The 18826-nt window shown below is 50.4% G+C and overlaps 1 protein-coding gene across 6 annotated transcripts; it reads left to right on the top strand.

Moving 5' to 3' along the window:
* Nucleotides 1-5363: 5363 nt before the first annotated feature.
* Mthfsd (methenyltetrahydrofolate synthetase domain containing) lies at nucleotides 5364-17117 on the top strand. 6 transcript variants are annotated; one of them, XM_048437417.3, is made up of 8 exons: nucleotides 5364-5444; nucleotides 6624-6727; nucleotides 7857-7970; nucleotides 9042-9155; nucleotides 10720-10810; nucleotides 11654-11766; nucleotides 12521-12646; nucleotides 14967-17117. In XM_048437417.3, the coding sequence occupies exons 1-8, from the start codon at nucleotides 5429-5431 to the stop codon at nucleotides 15411-15413; spliced, it is 1125 nt and encodes a 374-aa protein (XP_048293374.3). In that variant the 5' UTR covers nucleotides 5364-5428; the 3' UTR covers nucleotides 15414-17117. The 6 variants fall into 6 exon arrangements, with proteins under 6 accessions (XP_048293374.3, XP_048293375.3, XP_085537940.2 ...); XM_048437418.3 differs by lacking the exon at nucleotides 7857-7970 and adding an exon at nucleotides 7713-7826; XM_085681814.2 differs by lacking the exons at nucleotides 5364-5444; nucleotides 7857-7970 and adding exons at nucleotides 5469-5746; nucleotides 7713-7826.
* The last annotated feature ends 1709 nt before the right edge of the window (nucleotides 17118-18826 follow it).

The raw sequence follows: 18826 nt of genomic DNA, 5'->3' as shown, positions 1-18826 counted from the left end.
TTCCTCCTCTGGTGCCTCCACTGAGGACCACCTGCCTACGTCCCCCTTCTCTTTCTCTCTCTCTCTCTCTCTCTCTCTCTCTCTCTCTCTCTCTCTCTCTCTCCCTCTCGACCCTGTTCTATTTCTCGGCCACACCAGTCAGTCTGATGGGATCTGCTTGCCTTTGTTGCCAGGCCACACACACAGCAGAAGGAAGTAGGGGCAGGGCAGCCTAGAACCCTGCTGTTAGGATCTCTTCCTTTTTAAATTAAAAATGTTTTGCATTTATTTATGTGGGGCAGGGGAATGTGGACCAAGGTGACTGTGGAGGTCAAAGAGCAACTTTCAGGCCTCAGAAGTCCATTCTGTGCTTCTCCCACGTAGGTCCTGGGCTCTAAGGTCCTGCCTCACAATCCAACATAAATAAATGAATGACTGTTAAAAATCTACTGGAAAGGCATCCTCCCCCCGCTTCCAGGGAATTATGTTTTATCTAAGAGAACTTCAGGAGAGTGAACCAGGTCCTGGAAGGCTGGTAACCAAGTGTCTGCATGGAGAGGTGCTGATCACTAGTCCAGGTCCCAGTCCTTTCTCAGAGCTCAGTATGACCGTGTCTCCCATAGTAATGACAACCCTAGAAACCAGAGGAAACTAAGCAGGACACCACCATTTCCTCCTTCATGCCACATGTCCAAGTTAGAAGGCATGTGGAGTAAGGAATGGCTTGGTTGGTAAAGTGTTTGCCTTGTAAGCAGCACCCACGTTAAAACAGAAAAATAAATATCTGGGTGTGGTGGTGTGCCCGTGGAATCCAGAAGGATTTGGAAATTCAGCAGGAGGTGGATACAGGCAGATTCCTCGGGATGATCAAAAAAACAAGGTGGATGACTCACGTCCTCACGTGTGTGTACATAGTAAACACCATCTCCCAACACACACACACACACACACACACACACACACACACACACACACACACACACACAAGAGAACGCCAGCTGAGGTGTGGTGACACAGGCCTGTAATCGTAGCATTTGGGAGCATGGGAGGCTGGGGCAGGAGGATTGTGAATTCAAAGTCAGAACAGAGAGTAATACCCTGTCTCAAAACATCGAAAGGAGCAGGAAGAGGCAGAAGGAAAGGAGAACAAAGAGGGAGAAAAAGGAGGAAAAAGAGGAAGATGGAGAAGAGGAGGGGGAGGAGGGGCAGAAAAGAAAACAGTAGCCAGGCAAAATGGCACACACCTTTAATTCCAGTGCTTGGGAGGCAGAATCAGATGAATTGTTGCGGAATACTTAAAAGATGTGTTACATTTGTTTATGCTGTAGAATATTACTTTAACTGTGTAAAGGTGTGTTACTTTTCTTTCTGCTCCATCCTTTAACAATGTAAGGGGTGTTACATTTGTTCCTGCTGCATTTGTTTAATTATGTAAAGATGTGTTGCATTTGTTTCACCTTCCCTGTCTAAGGCACCTAATTAATTGGCCTAATAAAAAGCTGAACAGCCAATAGCTAGGTAGAAGAGGAAAAGGCAGGGTTGGCAGGCAGAAGGAATAGATAGGAATCTAGGTTCCAGAGAGAAGAAGAGGGAGACTCCTGGGGCTAGCCAGGCAGACAGCCATTATTACCCAGGCATGGAGAAGCAGTGAAAGTAAGATATCGAAGTAAAGAAAGGTAAAAGTCCCCAAGGCAAAGCGTAGATGAAGAGAAAAAGGTGAAGTTATAAGAGTCAGCAAGAGCTGGACGGTGGCAGCGCACACCTTTAATCCCAGCACCCGGGACGCAGAGGCAGGCAGATCTCTGTGAGTTCAAGACCAATCTGGTCTACAAGAGCTAGTTCCAGGACAGGCTCCAAAGCTACAGAGAAACCCTGTCTCGGGGAGAAAAAAAAAGCTTCAGCAAGAAACGCATCTAAGCTAAAGTCAAGCATTCATAACTAATATGTCTCCGTGTCAGAATTTGGGAGCTGATTGGTGGCCTAAAAGAAAACCTGGTACAATGGATCTCTGAGTTTAAGTCCAGCCTAGTCTACTTAGTGAGTTCTAGAATAGCCAGGACTATGTAGAGAGGTCTGGTCTTGTCTCAATAAGAGAAGAAAAGGAAGAGGAGGAAAGAGGAGGAGAGAAAACACTAAGTCTTGGGGAATTCTAACAGCAAGCCAAGCTCCTGAGACACTAGGATGTTCTCTTGGGCTCTCCATCCCCCTATTCTGCTTTTCATGGTTCTCTTCTTCTGTACTCTTCAGCAGTCATCAGTGCCTTACCATGGAAGACTGTATATTTTGGCAAGACCAGGAATCCGGAGACACCACGAAGATTCCTGGACATTCTCGCTGCCATCAGCCAAGCTGAGTAGCGACACCCCTTAGTCTATAGCCTCCTAACTCCACCACTCTCCTCCTTTCTCCCGACTTTCTGCTTCCCTGTCCCCCACCTGCCTGAACACTGCTGTACACCTTCTAGCTGTGACTTGGCAGCTTCCCTATGGGTGATCACCAATCTTCCCTATTGGTGATTCTGTGAACAACTGTGACCCTGATTCATCCCAATGTCCAGACACACCCTCAGCTCTCAGCCACAACACATCTCCACTGGAGCCAAATTCAAGTTTGTTCCCATTTTCCATCCTTGAAATACCGTCTCCTCCCCCACTCCCATCTTTCACAGGAAAAAAAAAAAAAAATATATATATATATATATATATATATATATATATTTGGTTTATCAAGACAGGAAACTGTATTACCCCACCAGGAATGCTGTGTACCAGGGTGACAACTGACCTCGAGAAGGAGCGTATGGGACTCTCTGTGGCTTTTGCTGTGAACCTAAAACTTCAGAAACAATAACCAGTAAAAATTGCATCCTGCCAGGTGAAGCAGTGCACAGCTTTGATCCTGGCACTCGAAGGCAGAGCCAAGTGGATCTGTGATTTCAAGGCCAGCCTCCTGGGCAGCAGAGTATGATCCTGAATCCTGTCTCAAGCGCATCATCATTCTGGTGATCCATAGGCAGCAAGGGCAGAGTGCTAACAAACTCTACCCAGCTGGGGAATCAGTGGAGAAGGCAGCCTTGAGATCACATGTCACAAAGAAAGTTCAGGGGAGCCTGATTTCTTCAAGGTGTAAATGAAGTTCAGTTGCAAAACAAACAACAGAACCCTCCATCAGAGGCTGGGGTGGGTAGGAGCTGGGCAGCCACCACAGACGTGAACTGACATCCCTAGCCACTCGGATGCTCCAAACACACAGTATACTGACTATATGCAAATACAGAGCAGCTTTGATCACCTTTTAGGGTCCTTCCACTCCTCCTTGCATTGAAAACCAGCCAATTTTTTTGCCACCTTTAAACACAAGAAGCCAGCAGGTACAGCTATAGTAACTTAAGAAGAAAAAGTGCCAGGTAGTAGTGGCGCACGCCTTTAATCTCAGCACTTCGGAGGCAGAGGCAGGCGATTTCAGTGAGTTTGAGGGCAGCCTGGTCTACAAAGTGAGCTCCAGGACAGCCAGGACTGTAACACAGAGAAATCCTATCTCAAAAAAAAAAAAAAAGAAAGAAAGAAAGAAAGAAAGAAAGAAAGAAAGAAAGCCTGAGGTTGTCCCTGACTTCCACCTACACAGGTGTGCTCAAGGACACAAAGACACACCCTATGAAAGAGGTCAGCTGATTTGCCTTTAATCCCAGCACTTGGGGGAGGCAGAGGCAGGCCTCTGTGAGTTAAGGCCAACCTGGTCTACAAAGGGAGTTCCAGAACAGCCTGGGCCGTTACAAAGAGAAACCCTGTCTTAACCCCCGCCCCCCCCAAAAAAAAGCCTGGACAAAGGCTGGAGTAGGGCTATGTAAATGACACGTGAGTAGTCAGAAGCCTTCGGGCCCAACACTTGTGAGCTTCTGACTGTCCCCCCCTTACCACCCTCTTCATTTCATTTCAGGAGTTTTCTTTCCTTTCTTTAATAAACAGTCTTTATTTCTACATCTAACCACGTGTCCCTAGGACAGTTCTTTGTCCTGAGACACAGGGAGCTGGAAATCCCAACGGGTGTCCTCAGTCTCAGATCCACGTATCAGATGTGTATAGGTTTCCTTTGACTTTCAAGCGGTGTCTCTACAGATGTACACACAACATGGTCTACACATACAACATGCTTGCATATGCATGTATATGTATGTTCCACGCATTTTGTGTGTGTGTGTGTGTGCGCGGGCATGATATATGTGTATGGATTCATGATATAGCACAGTCTGTGGAGGTCAGAGGACAACTCTAGGGAGTCGGTTTTCTTCTTCAACCATGTGGGTGAAGGGACTCTAGCTAGCTCAAGTGTGGTAAACATGGCTCTGGCAGGCTTGCCCATTTCCCCAGTTCCTAATGCCTTGCTAAAAACTGTGAGCTTACACTCCTAAAGCTAGCCACCAAGGTCTGTTTCCTCATTGGATACTTCCTCCTCCTAAGGCTGACCAACAAGGTCCAGCTATTAAAGTACTCAAGTCCAGCCTTCAGCTCACATAATTAACATGCCCAATTAAAATTAAACACCTCATCCTAACATGGAGTCCCCCTTGTACCTTACAAACCACCATTTTCCCATGTGCCCCAGCTGTCTTTCTATCCAGTGGTAGTCCTGTTTCTCCTGCCCCTCCGCAAATATCCCTACCCCTCCCTTGTTTCCTTCCCCTTCTCCCTTTATCTCCTGTCTTTGCCTCTTAGTCCCTGCCCTCCCACTCCCCAGCATTCTTTCCCCCTGTAGCAAATAAACCTCCTTTGTGCTGAGAACTTGGTCTTGGGAGATTCTGAAGCCAATACCCATCTCTTACAGTGAGTCCTGGGGATGAAATATAAATTGTTAGGTTTGGCAGCAAGCACCTTTCCCGGCTAGGCCATTTTGACAGCCCTATATGCGTTATATATGTTCCACATAATACAAATGCAAACATGTTGTGTGTGTATATGTGTCCCAGACATCCGCGTTCTAAGGCGGCTCAATGGCGGCCTCAAAAGCACTGAGGTAGGCTGGAGAAATGGCTCAGCGGTTAAGAGTACATGACTGCTCTTCCAAAGGCCCTGAGTTCAATTCCCAGAAACCACATGGTGGCTCACAACCATCTGTGACCGGATCAGATTCCTTCTTCTAGCGTGCATGAAGACATAGCACTTATATACTTAAAATACAGAAATAAATAGTAAAAGAAAGAAAGAAGGAAAGCAAGCAAGCAAGCAAGCAAGCAAGCAAGCAAGCTAGCTAGCTAGCTAGCTGTTGGGTGCTTCTGCAGCGTTCAACAAGTAGAAAGACAGAAGAACCGGGACCCAGAGCGGGAACCACGCCCACGGCGTCGCCTGCGCATGCGTGTGCTCTGGGACCAGTTAGCCTCAGTGCGCAGGCGCAGTGTGACGCGCAGGCGTTTGACGTCACCGTGAGAGGCGTCGCGCTGTGACGTGAGTTGGCCATGGAGGCGCTGGCGGGTGAGGAGCACGGAGGGCAATGGGGGAAACCAAGGCTTGATCTACCCAAAAGCCCCGGTGGTCCGAACGTGGTGTACGGAGGATGAGACCCGGCCCGTTACGGCTATGATGCCCAGGCTGACAGCCGCGAGGGAGAGTCAGTCCGGCCCTCACCCAGCCGGACTCGACGCGTTTAAAATAGCCTGAGCCGGGGTGGTGGGAATGGAGGGGTTCGTTCAGCCTCGAACACCGCGCAGCAGCGCCTTCGCTACCCGCGCAACAAAGCATTGTAAACAAGGAAGCGTATGCATCAAACAGCGAAGGTTTGGAAAGCTTCCACTTGCCCGTTGGTGGGGTCTGCCCTTGCAAACGCTGTGATGCCACGAAATTTACAAAGGACCACAGCTGGGGTTGGAGAGATCTCTGTGGTCAAGGGCGCTTGTTGCTCCTACAGAGAACGGGAGGTCAGTCCCAGCAAGCATATGAGATAGCTTACCATTCCCAATTCCAAGAAAAAGGATCAATGCCCTCTGACCCCTGGCATCTATTGGTACCTGCGTGCTCCACCCTTCCCCCCACCCGCAGTTGCTGGTGGTGCACATAAACACGTAAACAAATGTGGACACACTTATGTAATAAATCTTTTAAAAAAGAAAGACAAAAATACTTTCTACACACCAGGCAGGTTGGGGGTGTGCTTGCTTAACACACTCGGAACCCTGAGTTTGACCCTCTGCACCCCTAAATAATCAAGACTATTCTAGCCAAACCTGGTGGTCTACACTCCTAACTCTTGCTACTTGGGAGGCTGAAGCTAGAGCACTTGAGTTTCAGGCCTGTCTGTGCAACACAGTGCCACCTTGCTTCCAAAAGGTGTTGTGTAGCTTATCAGTGGATGATGGCTAAGTATGCTGTCACCTCTGGTACTGCAGAGACAATGCAAATGACTTCACAGCTAGGTTTCAGGTTTCACTGTATGCTCCCAGTTCCTAGCAGAAGTTTGGAGCTCTACTCCCAACTGGTGAGGGAGCTTGAGGGGAAACTAATATTTCCATTGCTCTGAAGAAAGACTTGGCACCTTAAGCTGGTCTGGCGTGGACCCAAACTGCTGTGCAGATGTTGTCACAAGAGCAGGTATACAAGTGACCACATGCACTGTGGGATTGGTTTTTATCAGTAAGTCACAGTCCTTTGTTGTAGGTGTCTCCAAGCAAGGCATCCGTGAACGCATTTGGGACTATATGGAATCACATGATTTAGCTGACTTCCCCCGACCTGTGCATCACAGGATTCCGAACTTTAAGGTACGAAGGTGTTCCTGGGGTTGTTAGAAGAGGATGAAGTTATCCCTGGGAGAATCAAGTCAGCAGCACAGCTCCTCTGCTTTCTGGTAGGATTGGTCCTCGAGGCGCAGTGAGCAGAGGCAGAATGCAAGAGGCCTGGAGGGCTCTTTGTGTTTGGATACATTCCCCTCCGTTACCCAGTGAGGCACAGCCTCTCTGTGGGAGTGGAGAGTTGCACTGTAGCTGCTACCAAGGCTTTTCACAGAACTGGCCTTCCTCAGCCGCTTATGGAGGAGCTTATGGAACCCCCAGAGGGAAGCCCAGCCTTTAGTGCCCAGAAAAGCATCATGTGACAGAAGCCCGGGCGCTGTTTCCTAACCCAAGATGACTATTGCCGATAGTTTGCGTGGAAAATAGTTTGCCTGAAAGAGGCAGTGTGAGCCAGGAGCTGGTTCACGCTGGCCGTCCCAGCGCCGGAAAGGCAGAGGCAGGAGGGCACAGGAAGAGGGCATAGGATGAACTCATAGATTCTGGAGTGAATGGAAAAGGCGAAGGAGAGGCCTCTCCAGGCATCCCGCTCCTTAACTGATGCTGCATACGTGAGCTCCATTCTTCTGTGGAAATCCTTCAGCTTCTGTGCTCTTTTTAGAGTTTTCTTTCCTTAAAAACTGAGTTCTGGGGCTGGAGAGGCTCAGTGGTTAAGAGCACTGGCTGTTCTTCCAGAGGTCCTGAGTTCAGTTCCCAGCAACCACATGGTGGCTCCAACCCTCTGTATTGAGAGCTGATGCCCTCTTCTGGCATAAAGTCAGTAGAGCATAAAGTAAATATCTTTAAAAAACAAACTAAAAAAACCTTGAATTCTGGCTTAGTTCCTTTCTATCCTGTGTTCTTTCTGAGGTGTCCTTGGGGAAATGTGGGCTCCTGTATCTCGATGGATGCAGGGCTGTGATGCCTAGGCTGTACTTGGCCCCCATCCCCAAGGTGACATGCAGCCACGTTTACACAGGGTGCTTCTCGTGCTGCGGAGCATTTCCCACACCTGCACGCTTTCAGTGTGGCGAGAACCATTAAAGTCAACCCCGATGCTCCTCAGAGGAACGCCCGCTTCCTCGTGCTGGAGGTGAGTGCAGCACTGTTTTTGCCTACCTAGGGGTCCTACCTGGCTTGCCAAAGCATCAAAGACCTGGACGTCTTTGCTGGGACACAGGAAGTGAAAGTGGACCCTGATAAGCCCCTGGAAGGTGTCCGGTTGCTGGCACTGCAGGTATCTCCGTGCTCCCAAGGTGCCCTCAGTCATGAGTGCTCCCCCTCCAGATGACTGCTGAATGCATGTCGTATCTCTAGGTGACTGCAGCTCACAGCAGCCATCTCTCACTTCGTTTTTTAATGTTCTAATTCTTTGAAACAAAAACTCCTCAGTTAGAAATCTGAATCTGTGTTAGGTGATGGTGCCACACACCTTTAATCCCAACACAAGGGAGGCCGGGGCAGGCAGATCTCAGTGAGTACAAGGCCAGCCAGTCTACAGAGCAGAGTGAGTTCCAGGCCAGCCAGAGCAACACAGAGAAACCCTGTCTCAAAAGAAAACAAACAGACAAACAAATGTGTAGACCACTTCTCAAAGAAAAGAGAGCACCCCCATCATTCATTCAAACTACTTTATATCATCTCATGTAGCATGAGACGAGAGCTTGGTGTGCATTTTAATGCTCATAGCTCTAAGCAGTTATAATAACCAGTGCAGACAAAGCGAATACAGGCCGAGCCCCACATATCGCTGAGTGGCACAGGCAATGTGATGACTGACCTAGCTCTGCCGAACCAAGGCTGCTGCTGCTGCTTTGACACTGAATGCCAGGCTTAGAGCTTTGGAAATCAACCTGGGACTGCCAGAGGCCATGGAGTAACTTGCTGGTCCCCCATTGGTGTCCCATTACATGGCAGAAGTCTCAGCAGTGCAGGACATTGTGCGGTAAGGGAGGCCTAAGGCCTCTGTGCTGAGGAGAGCAGTGACGTGCAGCTCCTGCTCTGGGCCCAGGAGACTCAAGGAGGCTTCCTGGAAGCGCAGGAGTGTTGACCTCCCCTCCCAGGCAGTGAGATGATATTTGAACTAGACTGACACCCCATACCACAGTGAGGAGAGCAGGGAACAGCGGGAGGGAGCGGTTGCTGATGTGGGGGAGGACACTGGGGTTATCACTCAGTGGCCTTCAGGGGAAACAGGCATGAGAGGGGAAGCAGCCCAGCTATGCTCAGGTGTTCCTTAGTTGAGATTCCCTTTGTTCATGGGGAAAACATGCACTCGCTGTGTAATTGATTGTCTTTTCCCTCAAAGAGCAAAAAGACACTGCTGGTCCCAACTCCACGACTGAGGACAGGGCTGTTTAATAAGATCACACCACCTCCTGGAGCCACTAAAGATGTACTGAGGAAATGTGCCACCTCCCAGGTGAGTGCTAGAAGTGCCCACCCTGGGGGGCTGTCCTCCTGAGTCATCGCACCGTGAAATAGCATCCATGGAGTTTACACAGAGCCTCGAGAGCACTGTTAAAGCATTCATCAGTTCTGCCCCTGCTGTAGATATCCGAACAGAGTTTGGCTGGTTAGAAATGCTTGTTCAAAAGCCGGTGAGACCCAGCACGGAGCACTCTGGTGCCCTCTTGTGGTAGATTTGGTCTGTGCGCTTGTGCTTGCTCCCACCTGTTTAGATGAAAACAGTGGAGGGCAGGATGGACCCTGTTTGCAGAGCAGGCTGTAAAGCCCCCGCCCGTCAGTTGTAACTTCTGATAGGAGCATGATTACATGTCATCAGACACTTCACAGCTAAACTAGAGTCTGTAGACTCATTGATGTGTTAGAGAACCAGGATTTGCATCTTACGTTAAATCACATTTGATAGCTTTTTGAAGAACCATAAACGCCATATGATTTTACTTATCCCTTTTAAAGGGATTTTACCTTGAGTCTAATATGTAAATGTTGAATGACTTTTTATCTTCTGATAACTTATTGAAAAAATAGAATTGGCTACGGCTTACAAAAACATGTACAGTATGCTATAAATAGAAAATACGTGCGTGTAGAGGAGCCATTTGGGGAGGACCAGATTTGGTGGTGCACATCTGAAACCAGCTGCTGGGGAGAGGAGATTGCTGATCCGCACCTGCCTTACATTATAGCAAGACCTCATTTCAGAAGAAATATTAAAAGGAATTGTGGTGGGGGTGAAACGTAGCTCATTAGAGCTCTTCCTCAGCGTGTACAAAACCCCAGATTCTATCCAGCACTGAAGAAAATGGAAAAAGAATAAAAAGGATGAAAAGTAAGATAAAATCGTAGTTCTGGCCATCACAAGCCCACAGCTCAGGATTCTCAGAGATAGGGCAGTGGACAAGTCGTAGGCCCCAACTCAGGCAGTGGGGAGCCTATTTCCATGGCCACCCTGAGGGACAGCATAAGGCTGCAACAGGGTGGGTGCTTCAGGCATGCACTGTGACGTGCCTCAGAGAGACCCAGGCCATACACTGATCCCAGAAGAGACTTGCCAGATCTCTGACCTGCTCTGCAGGGGCAGTCCCCTCACACCTTCTATCCAGGCCTCTGATCGTCAGGATGGGTGGGTCCCCTAGGGGTACATATCCAGAAGCGAGATTGCCCTGCCTGAAGCGATGGCCATGCGGGTACTGACCATGTCCTGTGCCCTCGTTTCTAACGTTCGTCTTGGTGTCCCTGTGCCATGAGGAACCTGAAGCTCCTGAGACTCAACAGGGTGTGCCTGGTTGTGTGTGGCTCCCACCTGATTACCTATGGCACTGTTTTGGCATTAGTGTTCTGTGGCTTTGTGTGGTTCGTTCCCTCTGTCCCTCTTCCTGGGGTAAGAACTGTAGAAGACACTCTCTCAAATTGTTTCTGGACTGACTGTTCCAGGACACTGCCTCCTCTAGGGTAGCATGGGAGTCACGTCCACTCTGACTGCGCTAAGAACACAGCTCAGCCCCCGTTTCCCTTTATAGGGTGTGCGGAACTTCAGTGTCCCCGTGGGCTTGGACTCCAGTGTCCTCGTGGACTTAATTGTGGTGGGATCAGTTGCTGTGTCTGAGAAAGGTAAGCTAGAGGCAGGCCGTCCAGGTGTTCTGAAGGCTGCCCTGTCCGCTCTCCCCTGCCAGTCATTCTGCCCTGCGTGCCTGACCCCAGCCACTCACTGGCCACTTGTATAGGCTTTGTCCTGTTCTAGTCAGACCAGAGTTTCCTGGGTACCACAGAAGAGTGCACAAGGCCTGCGCCTCAACTAATGTGGTCTGGATAGTCCGCCAGGCATTCACGGAGGCCTGTCTCCCTGGTGACCCTAGCTTCTGTCAAGCTGACAGGAGACACAGTCACAGGGGCTCACAGGGGCCCCAGCACCTCTCTTCCTGTCCCCTGTGCATGTTGGGATTATCCAGCTTGAATTTTGAGCAGGCTGATGGTGAGCTGTAATCTCTCCCTGCCTTTAAAGACAATGTTGTTGTATGTCCCACGCTGACCTCAGATTAGTCTTCTTCTCTCAGGCCTGTGACCGTGCAACCCCGCTGAGCCTGGCCTCCCCTTTGCCTCTTGCTTCTCTTCCTAAGGCAGGAGATGAGACACCTGCCCTTCAAAGCAGAACTCTGTTCTCTGTCCTCACCTGCCAACCTTCATGGCTTTTGGGTTTGATTTCAGAACTTGACCGTTAGGTCTCCACCCTCCCTCCTCAGCCTCTGCGTGCTGGTGCAGCTGCGCGACCGCACCTGGCTGCTGTCACTGCTTTTCACTGTGTCTTGTTGACATGGCCAGCACACAGTGCAAGCTTGGCCACCCCATATACTCACTGTGCACTTTCAGTGTTCGGGGCCACTTGTGGAACACTGAGACCCCATCCTTTCCACTGAGGCCTGATAGGAGCCCACTGTGCCCAGCCTTGTCTCTTAGGCTGGAGAATTGGGAAGGGAGAAGGCTATGCGGATCTTGAGTATGCCATGATGGTGTCGATGGGAGCTGTCCACAAGGGGACTCCGGTCGTCACCATTGTCCATGACTGCCAGGTACGTCCTGCAGATCTATCGCTGGTGCCCCTCAGCAGCTCTGGGAGAGGGAGGGGTGAGAGAGACACTTGTTCGTAGCAGGCACATGGAGATTTATTATTAGTTATGAATGCTCAGCCGTATCTTATGCTTGTTCACTAGCTCTTCTGACTTAATTTAACGTGTTTCTCTTCAGCTATGTTTGCCTCGGGACTTTTTTTCTTTTTTTCATTCTTTATGTCCTATTTTTCCTGTTTCTTCCATGTCTGGCTAGTGGCTACCTGGTTGGTTGGCCCCAACATCTCTCTTTCTCCCTCGTTCTCCCTGCTCTCCCTTCTGTCCTCTTGAGCCTGGATTCCTCCTCCTACTTATTCTCTCCACCCATCAGCGCTGCCTAGCTGTTGGCCATTCGACTTTTTATTAGACTAATCAGGTGCCTTAGGCAGACAAGGTAAAGCAGTAACACATGTTTACATGATTAAATAAATGTAGCAGAAACAAATGTAACACATCTTTACATCATTAAACAAATGTAGCCTAAACAAATGTAACACATCTTTGCCCAGTTAAAGTAATATTCCACAACATAAACAAATGTAACACATTTTTCCCTAGTTAAAGCAGTATTCCACAGCACCTGTTCTTGCATCCTGCTATGAGCAGTGTTGATGGATGAGGCCCTGGGTCTCATGCACTGGAGGTCATCCGTCCAGTTGCTCAGTTCCTTCAGGGCCCTGCTGTGTCACCTGACTAGTCAGCGTCTTACCTTGTTCAGGTCGTTGACATTCCTGAGGCTCTTCTAGAGGACCACGATCTCACAGTTGACTACATCATCACTCCGACCAGGGTCATTGCTACAGGCTGTGCACGCCCAAAGCCAACAGGGATCATCTGGTCCAAGGTGAGTTATTACTGTGGCTGGCATGGCCTACTGTAGTGGCCATCAGTGTTCCTCGTATGACCTGGCCATTGTCTGCTGTCGTGTGTGGCTGGACATCAGCACTACCTGGAACTTTGTGGCTCCAAGTAATGTCTTCAGGCTGAGGCCTAGAATTACCTAGGAAGCAGTCATGGGAGGGTCACTTCACTGTGGCACCTTTGCTAGTTTTTTCATGTGTGTGTGTGTGCATTTGTGTTCATATATGTGCACGTGTGGAGGCCAGAGGTGAGCCTTGGGTGTCATTCCTCATGCCTTGTGATTCGGGCAAGCACTACTAATGAGCTGCCTCTCAGTCCTTTGCTAATTTTTATTTTGGAGACAGGGTTCACTGCCTAGACCTCTCGAGTAGCCAGGATTACAAGCTACACTGCCACCCTTCACAAAAGATTGCAAACTTCTAGGTAATTGACACATGAAAACCAAATCTGAGTTGTAATTTTTGGAGGATGGAATTTTTGGAGGACGGAGCATAAAAATGTTGTTTTCTGATTGATTAACAAGTAGAGCTCTCATTTCATGTGGCACATTGATAAAACGTAATGACCATTCCTAATTGCCTGCTAGTAAAAACAGAATCCCCTCAGTGTGGACAGCGACATCAGCCCATTCTGCTAGCCCAAATGTAAGCCGTGGGGAAATGGCAGAGCCAGTGTGGCTGGGACTTGTGGAGAAGTGAGCCAAGCCATGCTGGGTGGCATGACTCCCTACTCAAAACAGGCTGTTCCCGAGAGGAGCGGTGCCCGGCCCCATAGTAGCTCGAGCACCAGGAGATGCCATCCTCACAGCTCAGCTCCTGTGCTGCTCGGCTTCCTGGGAAAGGAACCCAGAGCCTGAGTGCTGATCTGATGTGTGCACCGTAGAAACCTGCCTTGAGCTGGGCATAGTGGTGCACGCCTTAAATCCCAGCCCTCAGGAGGAAGAAGCAGATGAATCTCTGTGAGTTCGAGGCCAGCCTGGACTACATAGTAAGTTCCAGGGCAGCCAGTGCTATATAGTGAGACTCTCAAAAAAACGAACAGCAGCATCAACTACAAAAACAACACAACCCCCCCTACACACACACACACACACACACACACACACACACACGAAAACCTGTCTTCAAGCCATGGCTGTTCTCTCAGTAACTGCTTGTTTACCAGTTTTCTGCCTCCAAGGTTAAAGAAAACCTTGTTTCTGATGGATGAGAAGTGTCAGAAAGGACTGAACAAGTCTGCTTCATGGCCCACTGCAGACTCTGATGTTCAGACTGATCTGCTAGCTCAGTCCAGGCGTCCCACTGGCAAACTGGCTGCTGATGCTTCCAGCCGAGTTTGTGCACAGGGATCAGGCACTTGGCTCCTCCTCCACGGCACACTGCTCACATGGTGATCTGCCTTCCACTGCCTCTGCAGGTTGTTGGGATGTTTGCAGGCAACATGTTTACCACCTTGGTAGGACCGCAGGCGGCCTGTGCGAAAGCCCCACAGGCTGATGCTGAGCTCAGGAAGCTGTCATTTAACAACTTGGTGGCCTAGTACTAGGGAATGCTGCACGAGTCGTGCTTAGTGTCAGACCTGCCTGGCAGTGTGTAGGGCCAGGCCTCAGTGTGACCCAAGAGCTGCGCCTGGGCATGTAAAGGACCCCCCCAGCCACAGGCACCGTAGGAGCCCTCACTTTTCCTCAATTTCCAGGCAAGGAATTGCCCTCTGTGGCCGTGTTAACACCACTTACTGCAGGTGCTCTTTTGGGTGAATGGCCCACAAAGGAACCCCAGCTCTTTCCTCCGGGAAGGTAGAGGCCCATTTCACCCTTGCTGTGGCACATGAAGGGACAGTCTGAAGGACTTCAGAGTGTCAGGATTTCATTTAGGCTGCTGTGGGGTCAGAGCTGAGCTGCAGGCTGGTGACTTTCTATTAAGGAGTGGAATCCAGACCTGGCTTCATGTTGCAGGCTTATCATCTGGGCACACTGGATGCTGAGGCAGAAGGATGGCAAGTTTGATGTTCAGGCAAACCTGGGCAATATGATGAGGCCCTTTCTCCAAATAAAAAGAAATGGCTGGGCTGTAGCCCAATGGTAGAAGACTTGTCTAGCCTGTGTGAGGCCCTGTGCGTCACCCCCAGCATCAGAGAAATAAATAAAATTAAAGCTCCCCAAAGACCGCGCTGGGGCCTTCAGCACCTTTCAGTCGAATGGTGTAATATGTTACCAGAGTCCCTCCTGGGTATGTGGGTGTGGCCTTGGTGTGACTACCCCCTGATAACCCCAAGACTCCGACTGAGGTCACTGTCTTTTTCAGGTCAGTTGTGAGATGCTTACGAAAATCCCAGTGCTCAGGATCCTCCGTGAGCGAGAGAGGCGGGCCGGAAAGGATGTCGCTCTTCAGGCTGAGCCTGGCAGCCAGCACCCAGCTTCAAGCACCATGAGGAGACCCGGGGATGTACCGCAGTCACAAGCAGCTTCCCTAGGAGGGTCCCATAGCCCCTTGCACAGGGTGGACACCCAACCAGCTGCCACTGTGTACGTGGGAAACCTGCCCTCCAATGCTCGTGTGCGTGAACTGAAGAGTGCCCTCCAGGAGCTGGGGGCAGTGCCCCTGAGGCTTACCTGGCAGGGGCCACAGCACAGGGCCATTCTACACTATGCTGACTCAGCTGCTGCCCAGCAGGCTGCCTTCCACCTTCAGGGCCTACATCTAGGTGCCAACACCTTGAGGGTGGCACTGGGGCAGCAGAGGGATATGTGACCTGGTGAGCAGCCCCCAACAGAAGAGCTGTGCCCTCTCTTGTTGGAATGACTCTGACGTGTGATAGTTTGCTATTGATGGGGGCCTGCTGCCGTGTGAGGCAGATGCTCTGTTCTTCCTGGGAAGAGGCCACACTTTCCTAATGTGTAGGGATGTGTGGCGAGCAGCACATCACAACTCTCGGGAGACCACGAACTCTGACTCGTTCTGCCCATTCCAGTTCTGGTTCTGTTTGTGACGTCCATGTGATATGCTCTCTGGGTGCAGAAGGTCTAGGGACAAAAGGTAGAGAATGGAGACCCGATTTAGGATAGGAGAGAAAGTTAACACAGACCCACAGAGAAGAGGCCAGGGCAGGGATCGAGGGCAGGCAGCAGAGCCGCAGTCCAGCAGAACAGTGGTGGGTAAGGGGCTCTGCACCCGGAGAACGGGAACCCCACTTGTGCATGTGTGTGATGTCTACCCAGGCGGCACAGCTTAACTCCACAGGCTCAGGGCCTCACTATCGCTCAGTGGGAATGAGGGGGGTGGCAGCTGCCTGTGCTTTCCAAGGTGCAGTACTTGTGCCGTTGATCCTAGGCAAAAAGTCAAAATAAGCATTTATCAAATGTGCATGCTTGAGAAGTTTCTCGTTTTTACCAGTGGGTCTTCTACAGTGTCCATTAACATTGTCCTTTGCCCCAGAAGGGCAGGCCTAGAAAAAATACCTTGTGACACACAACTCCTTGCAGGGACCTAGCCGTAGTCACTCAGTGCTAGTTCAGAATCCACCCCTTCCAAGTTGTCCCAGGCCCTATGAAGAGTGGACGTAGGAAGCAGGCCTTGAGCTGTGCTGACCTCCGGCCTTGCACTTGCTGGCCTGGCCTTCCCTCCGCTCCTCCCCAGCACAGCCGTTCGCCATCCCATCCATTCCCCACTCTGCTTTTCCCAGAGCTCTGCCTGCATTCGGATCCTCGCCTGCCCTTGTGTCCCTTCTTACCACTGATGTCCCCCACGGGACAGTGGCTGCAGGTTAGCAGCCCGGAGCTTTTTCCCAGACCAGCAGGGCATGAGTGACTCAGGAAATCTCATGTTCTGTGGGCTGTCCATCAGAGCTGGGAAATGGGAAGATGACCCTCGCCCCAAAACCAGCCACGCCTGACTCCAGTCACTCAGGTCACCCCGATGGTGTGGGCCTCTTGTCACTTGTGGCCAGAATAATCCAGATGTGTTGACACAATCTGAGCCACTTGTGTCTTTGTGTAAAGTGGTATCAGCATTGAAGCCCCAATGCCCTCAGTCTCAGCCACGGCGGTGGATGCTGCAGGCCGTAGCCTTTCTCAGGATACCTTTCAGTCTGGTTCCCCAGATGGCTGGTGGACCACGCTGACAAAGTCATTGCACTCTTTGTCACTGTGATTGTATGGCACATACTAAACAGCGGGCAGAACTCTTGTCGGGTGCTGAGGTGGCAAAGATGCTGTGAGTGTTGCTGCATGTGTCTTCATCTGAACTTCATGACTGGCACTAAATAGAACATAAAACAAAGAGAACATCAATGTTTATTTATTTTTGGATCTGTTTTGTTTTTGACACAGGGTCTCTCTGCATGGTGGCCCTGACTGTTCTGGAACTCACTCTGTAGACAATGCTGGCCTCAAACTCATGAGATCCATCTTCCTCTGCCTCCAGGATGCTGGGATTAAAGGTGTGTCACTGCCCCTGGCTCTGGTTTTGTTTTGTTTTTTTGAGACAGGGTCTCTGCATAGCACTGACTGGCCTAGAACTGCTGTATAGACCAGGCTAACCTCAAACTCAGAGATCTACCTGCCTGTGTCTCCCGCCACACTCAGCTTCAAATTTCAAAACATCAGAGCCTTTCTACAAAGTAGATCTTTGATAGGACCCATGTATAAGGACCGATATGTAGGTGACACCCAACCGGTGATTCTTAGCACTCTTTAGTGGGTAGTGCCTGCCTTCTTTCATAGAACCCATGTATAAGGGCTGACATGTAGGTGACACCCAGTCTGTGGTCCTCAGCACTCTTTTAGTCTATCCCCTTGGCCTTTCTTAAACTCTGAACTCCCTTTTCCTGCAGTTGGGGGATAGAGGAGAGCTCTCTTCTATTCTCCGAAGGACTTGAAGCACCCAGGGAGCTTGGTGCATCTTCCCAGGAAGTGCCTCAGCTCCCCCACCAGAAGCCTTCCCCCAAAACTGGCTAAAGTCACACCACGTTGGACTAGTGGAGTTGGGGACCAGCTCCACGCAGTGGTGACGCTGGGCTGTCCTGTGGAGAGAACCACACACCCCCAGCACTGTTGGGATGGTGTGCTATTTTGGAAGGGATCCCGGGCCAGGGGGAGGAGCCCTCACCGGTTCCACTGAAGCATCCCTGTAACTTCACGAGTGAGGTGACTTTAATGTTTTAAGTCACTAAACTTGGGGCAAGTGTTTGCTTCCTCAGTAAGCAATTATGAGGCAATGATAGACACATGTAAATCATACGTTAAAGTATAGATCAACGCTTCCTCTGAAGAGCAGCAATTCACAAGAGTAGATAGAGGGTTTACCATAACCGTCATGATCATCATTGCAGATATGGGTTCCTCGGCCAGCTGAGGTCCCAGGAGCGCACCCAAGTTGCTCTTTATCCCCAGTGAGTAGGCTCAAGTCGGGGCCGTTTGTCAGGACAGAAAATCAGCCCTCCCTTGTAAGGTGACCTCGCTCTTCCCACAGCAGAGGGTAAATGGACTTGGGTCTGTGGCTTGGGTGTCAGGGTCACCCACCGCGCTGAGTCCATCCTGCATCCTTCAACCTTCTTACCTCTAGGTTGTGGCCCCTGCCTCTCTGGTGCTCCTGTGGGCAACACTGCAGGTCCCGAGGACCCTGGATCCTTCCATCCATCTTCTTATCCCGCCACAGTGCCAAGCCCCAGAGAGTCTGGGTCATCCAAGGATTTTACTGGGAACCACAGAGATGTGCAGACAAGCAGACTTAAGTGAGGAGCCGCGCTCTTTTCCTCACAGAGGCAGGGCTGCCTCCTGTGAATGGAGCCCTTTGTTTTCCAGGGCCATAAATCACGATGCTTGCAATGGGAGCCGAAATGCGCCTGTGTGGTGTGGATGCACCATACTTTGGTGGTTGGAAGCGCTAAGCGCCGGTCTTGAGGCGCTGAGCTGTGGGTAACTCCAACATCGCTCCCACCTGCAGGTCGGACAATATCACCAGTAGGAGCAGCTTTCCGGATCAGGGTCTCAGACCAGAACTGGAAGGAGCCCTGGATCCTGGCCCTGTGAAATGGAAAAAGGCTGTTCCCAGGGGAACTCTGACCTGCTCATCTCCTGACCACAAGCAGGGCCTCCAGGCCAACTGGAAGCCATGGCAACTTGTCAGAACACAGAGAACATTGAGTGGCTGAAGAATTCAGAGTC

Source organism: Myodes glareolus, chromosome 22, assembly GCF_982192425.1.
Source record: "Myodes glareolus chromosome 22, mMyoGla1.1, whole genome shotgun sequence".
Lineage (NCBI taxonomy): Eukaryota > Metazoa > Chordata > Mammalia > Rodentia > Cricetidae > Myodes > Myodes glareolus.
This window is presented reverse-complemented; position numbering and strand designations above follow the sequence as displayed.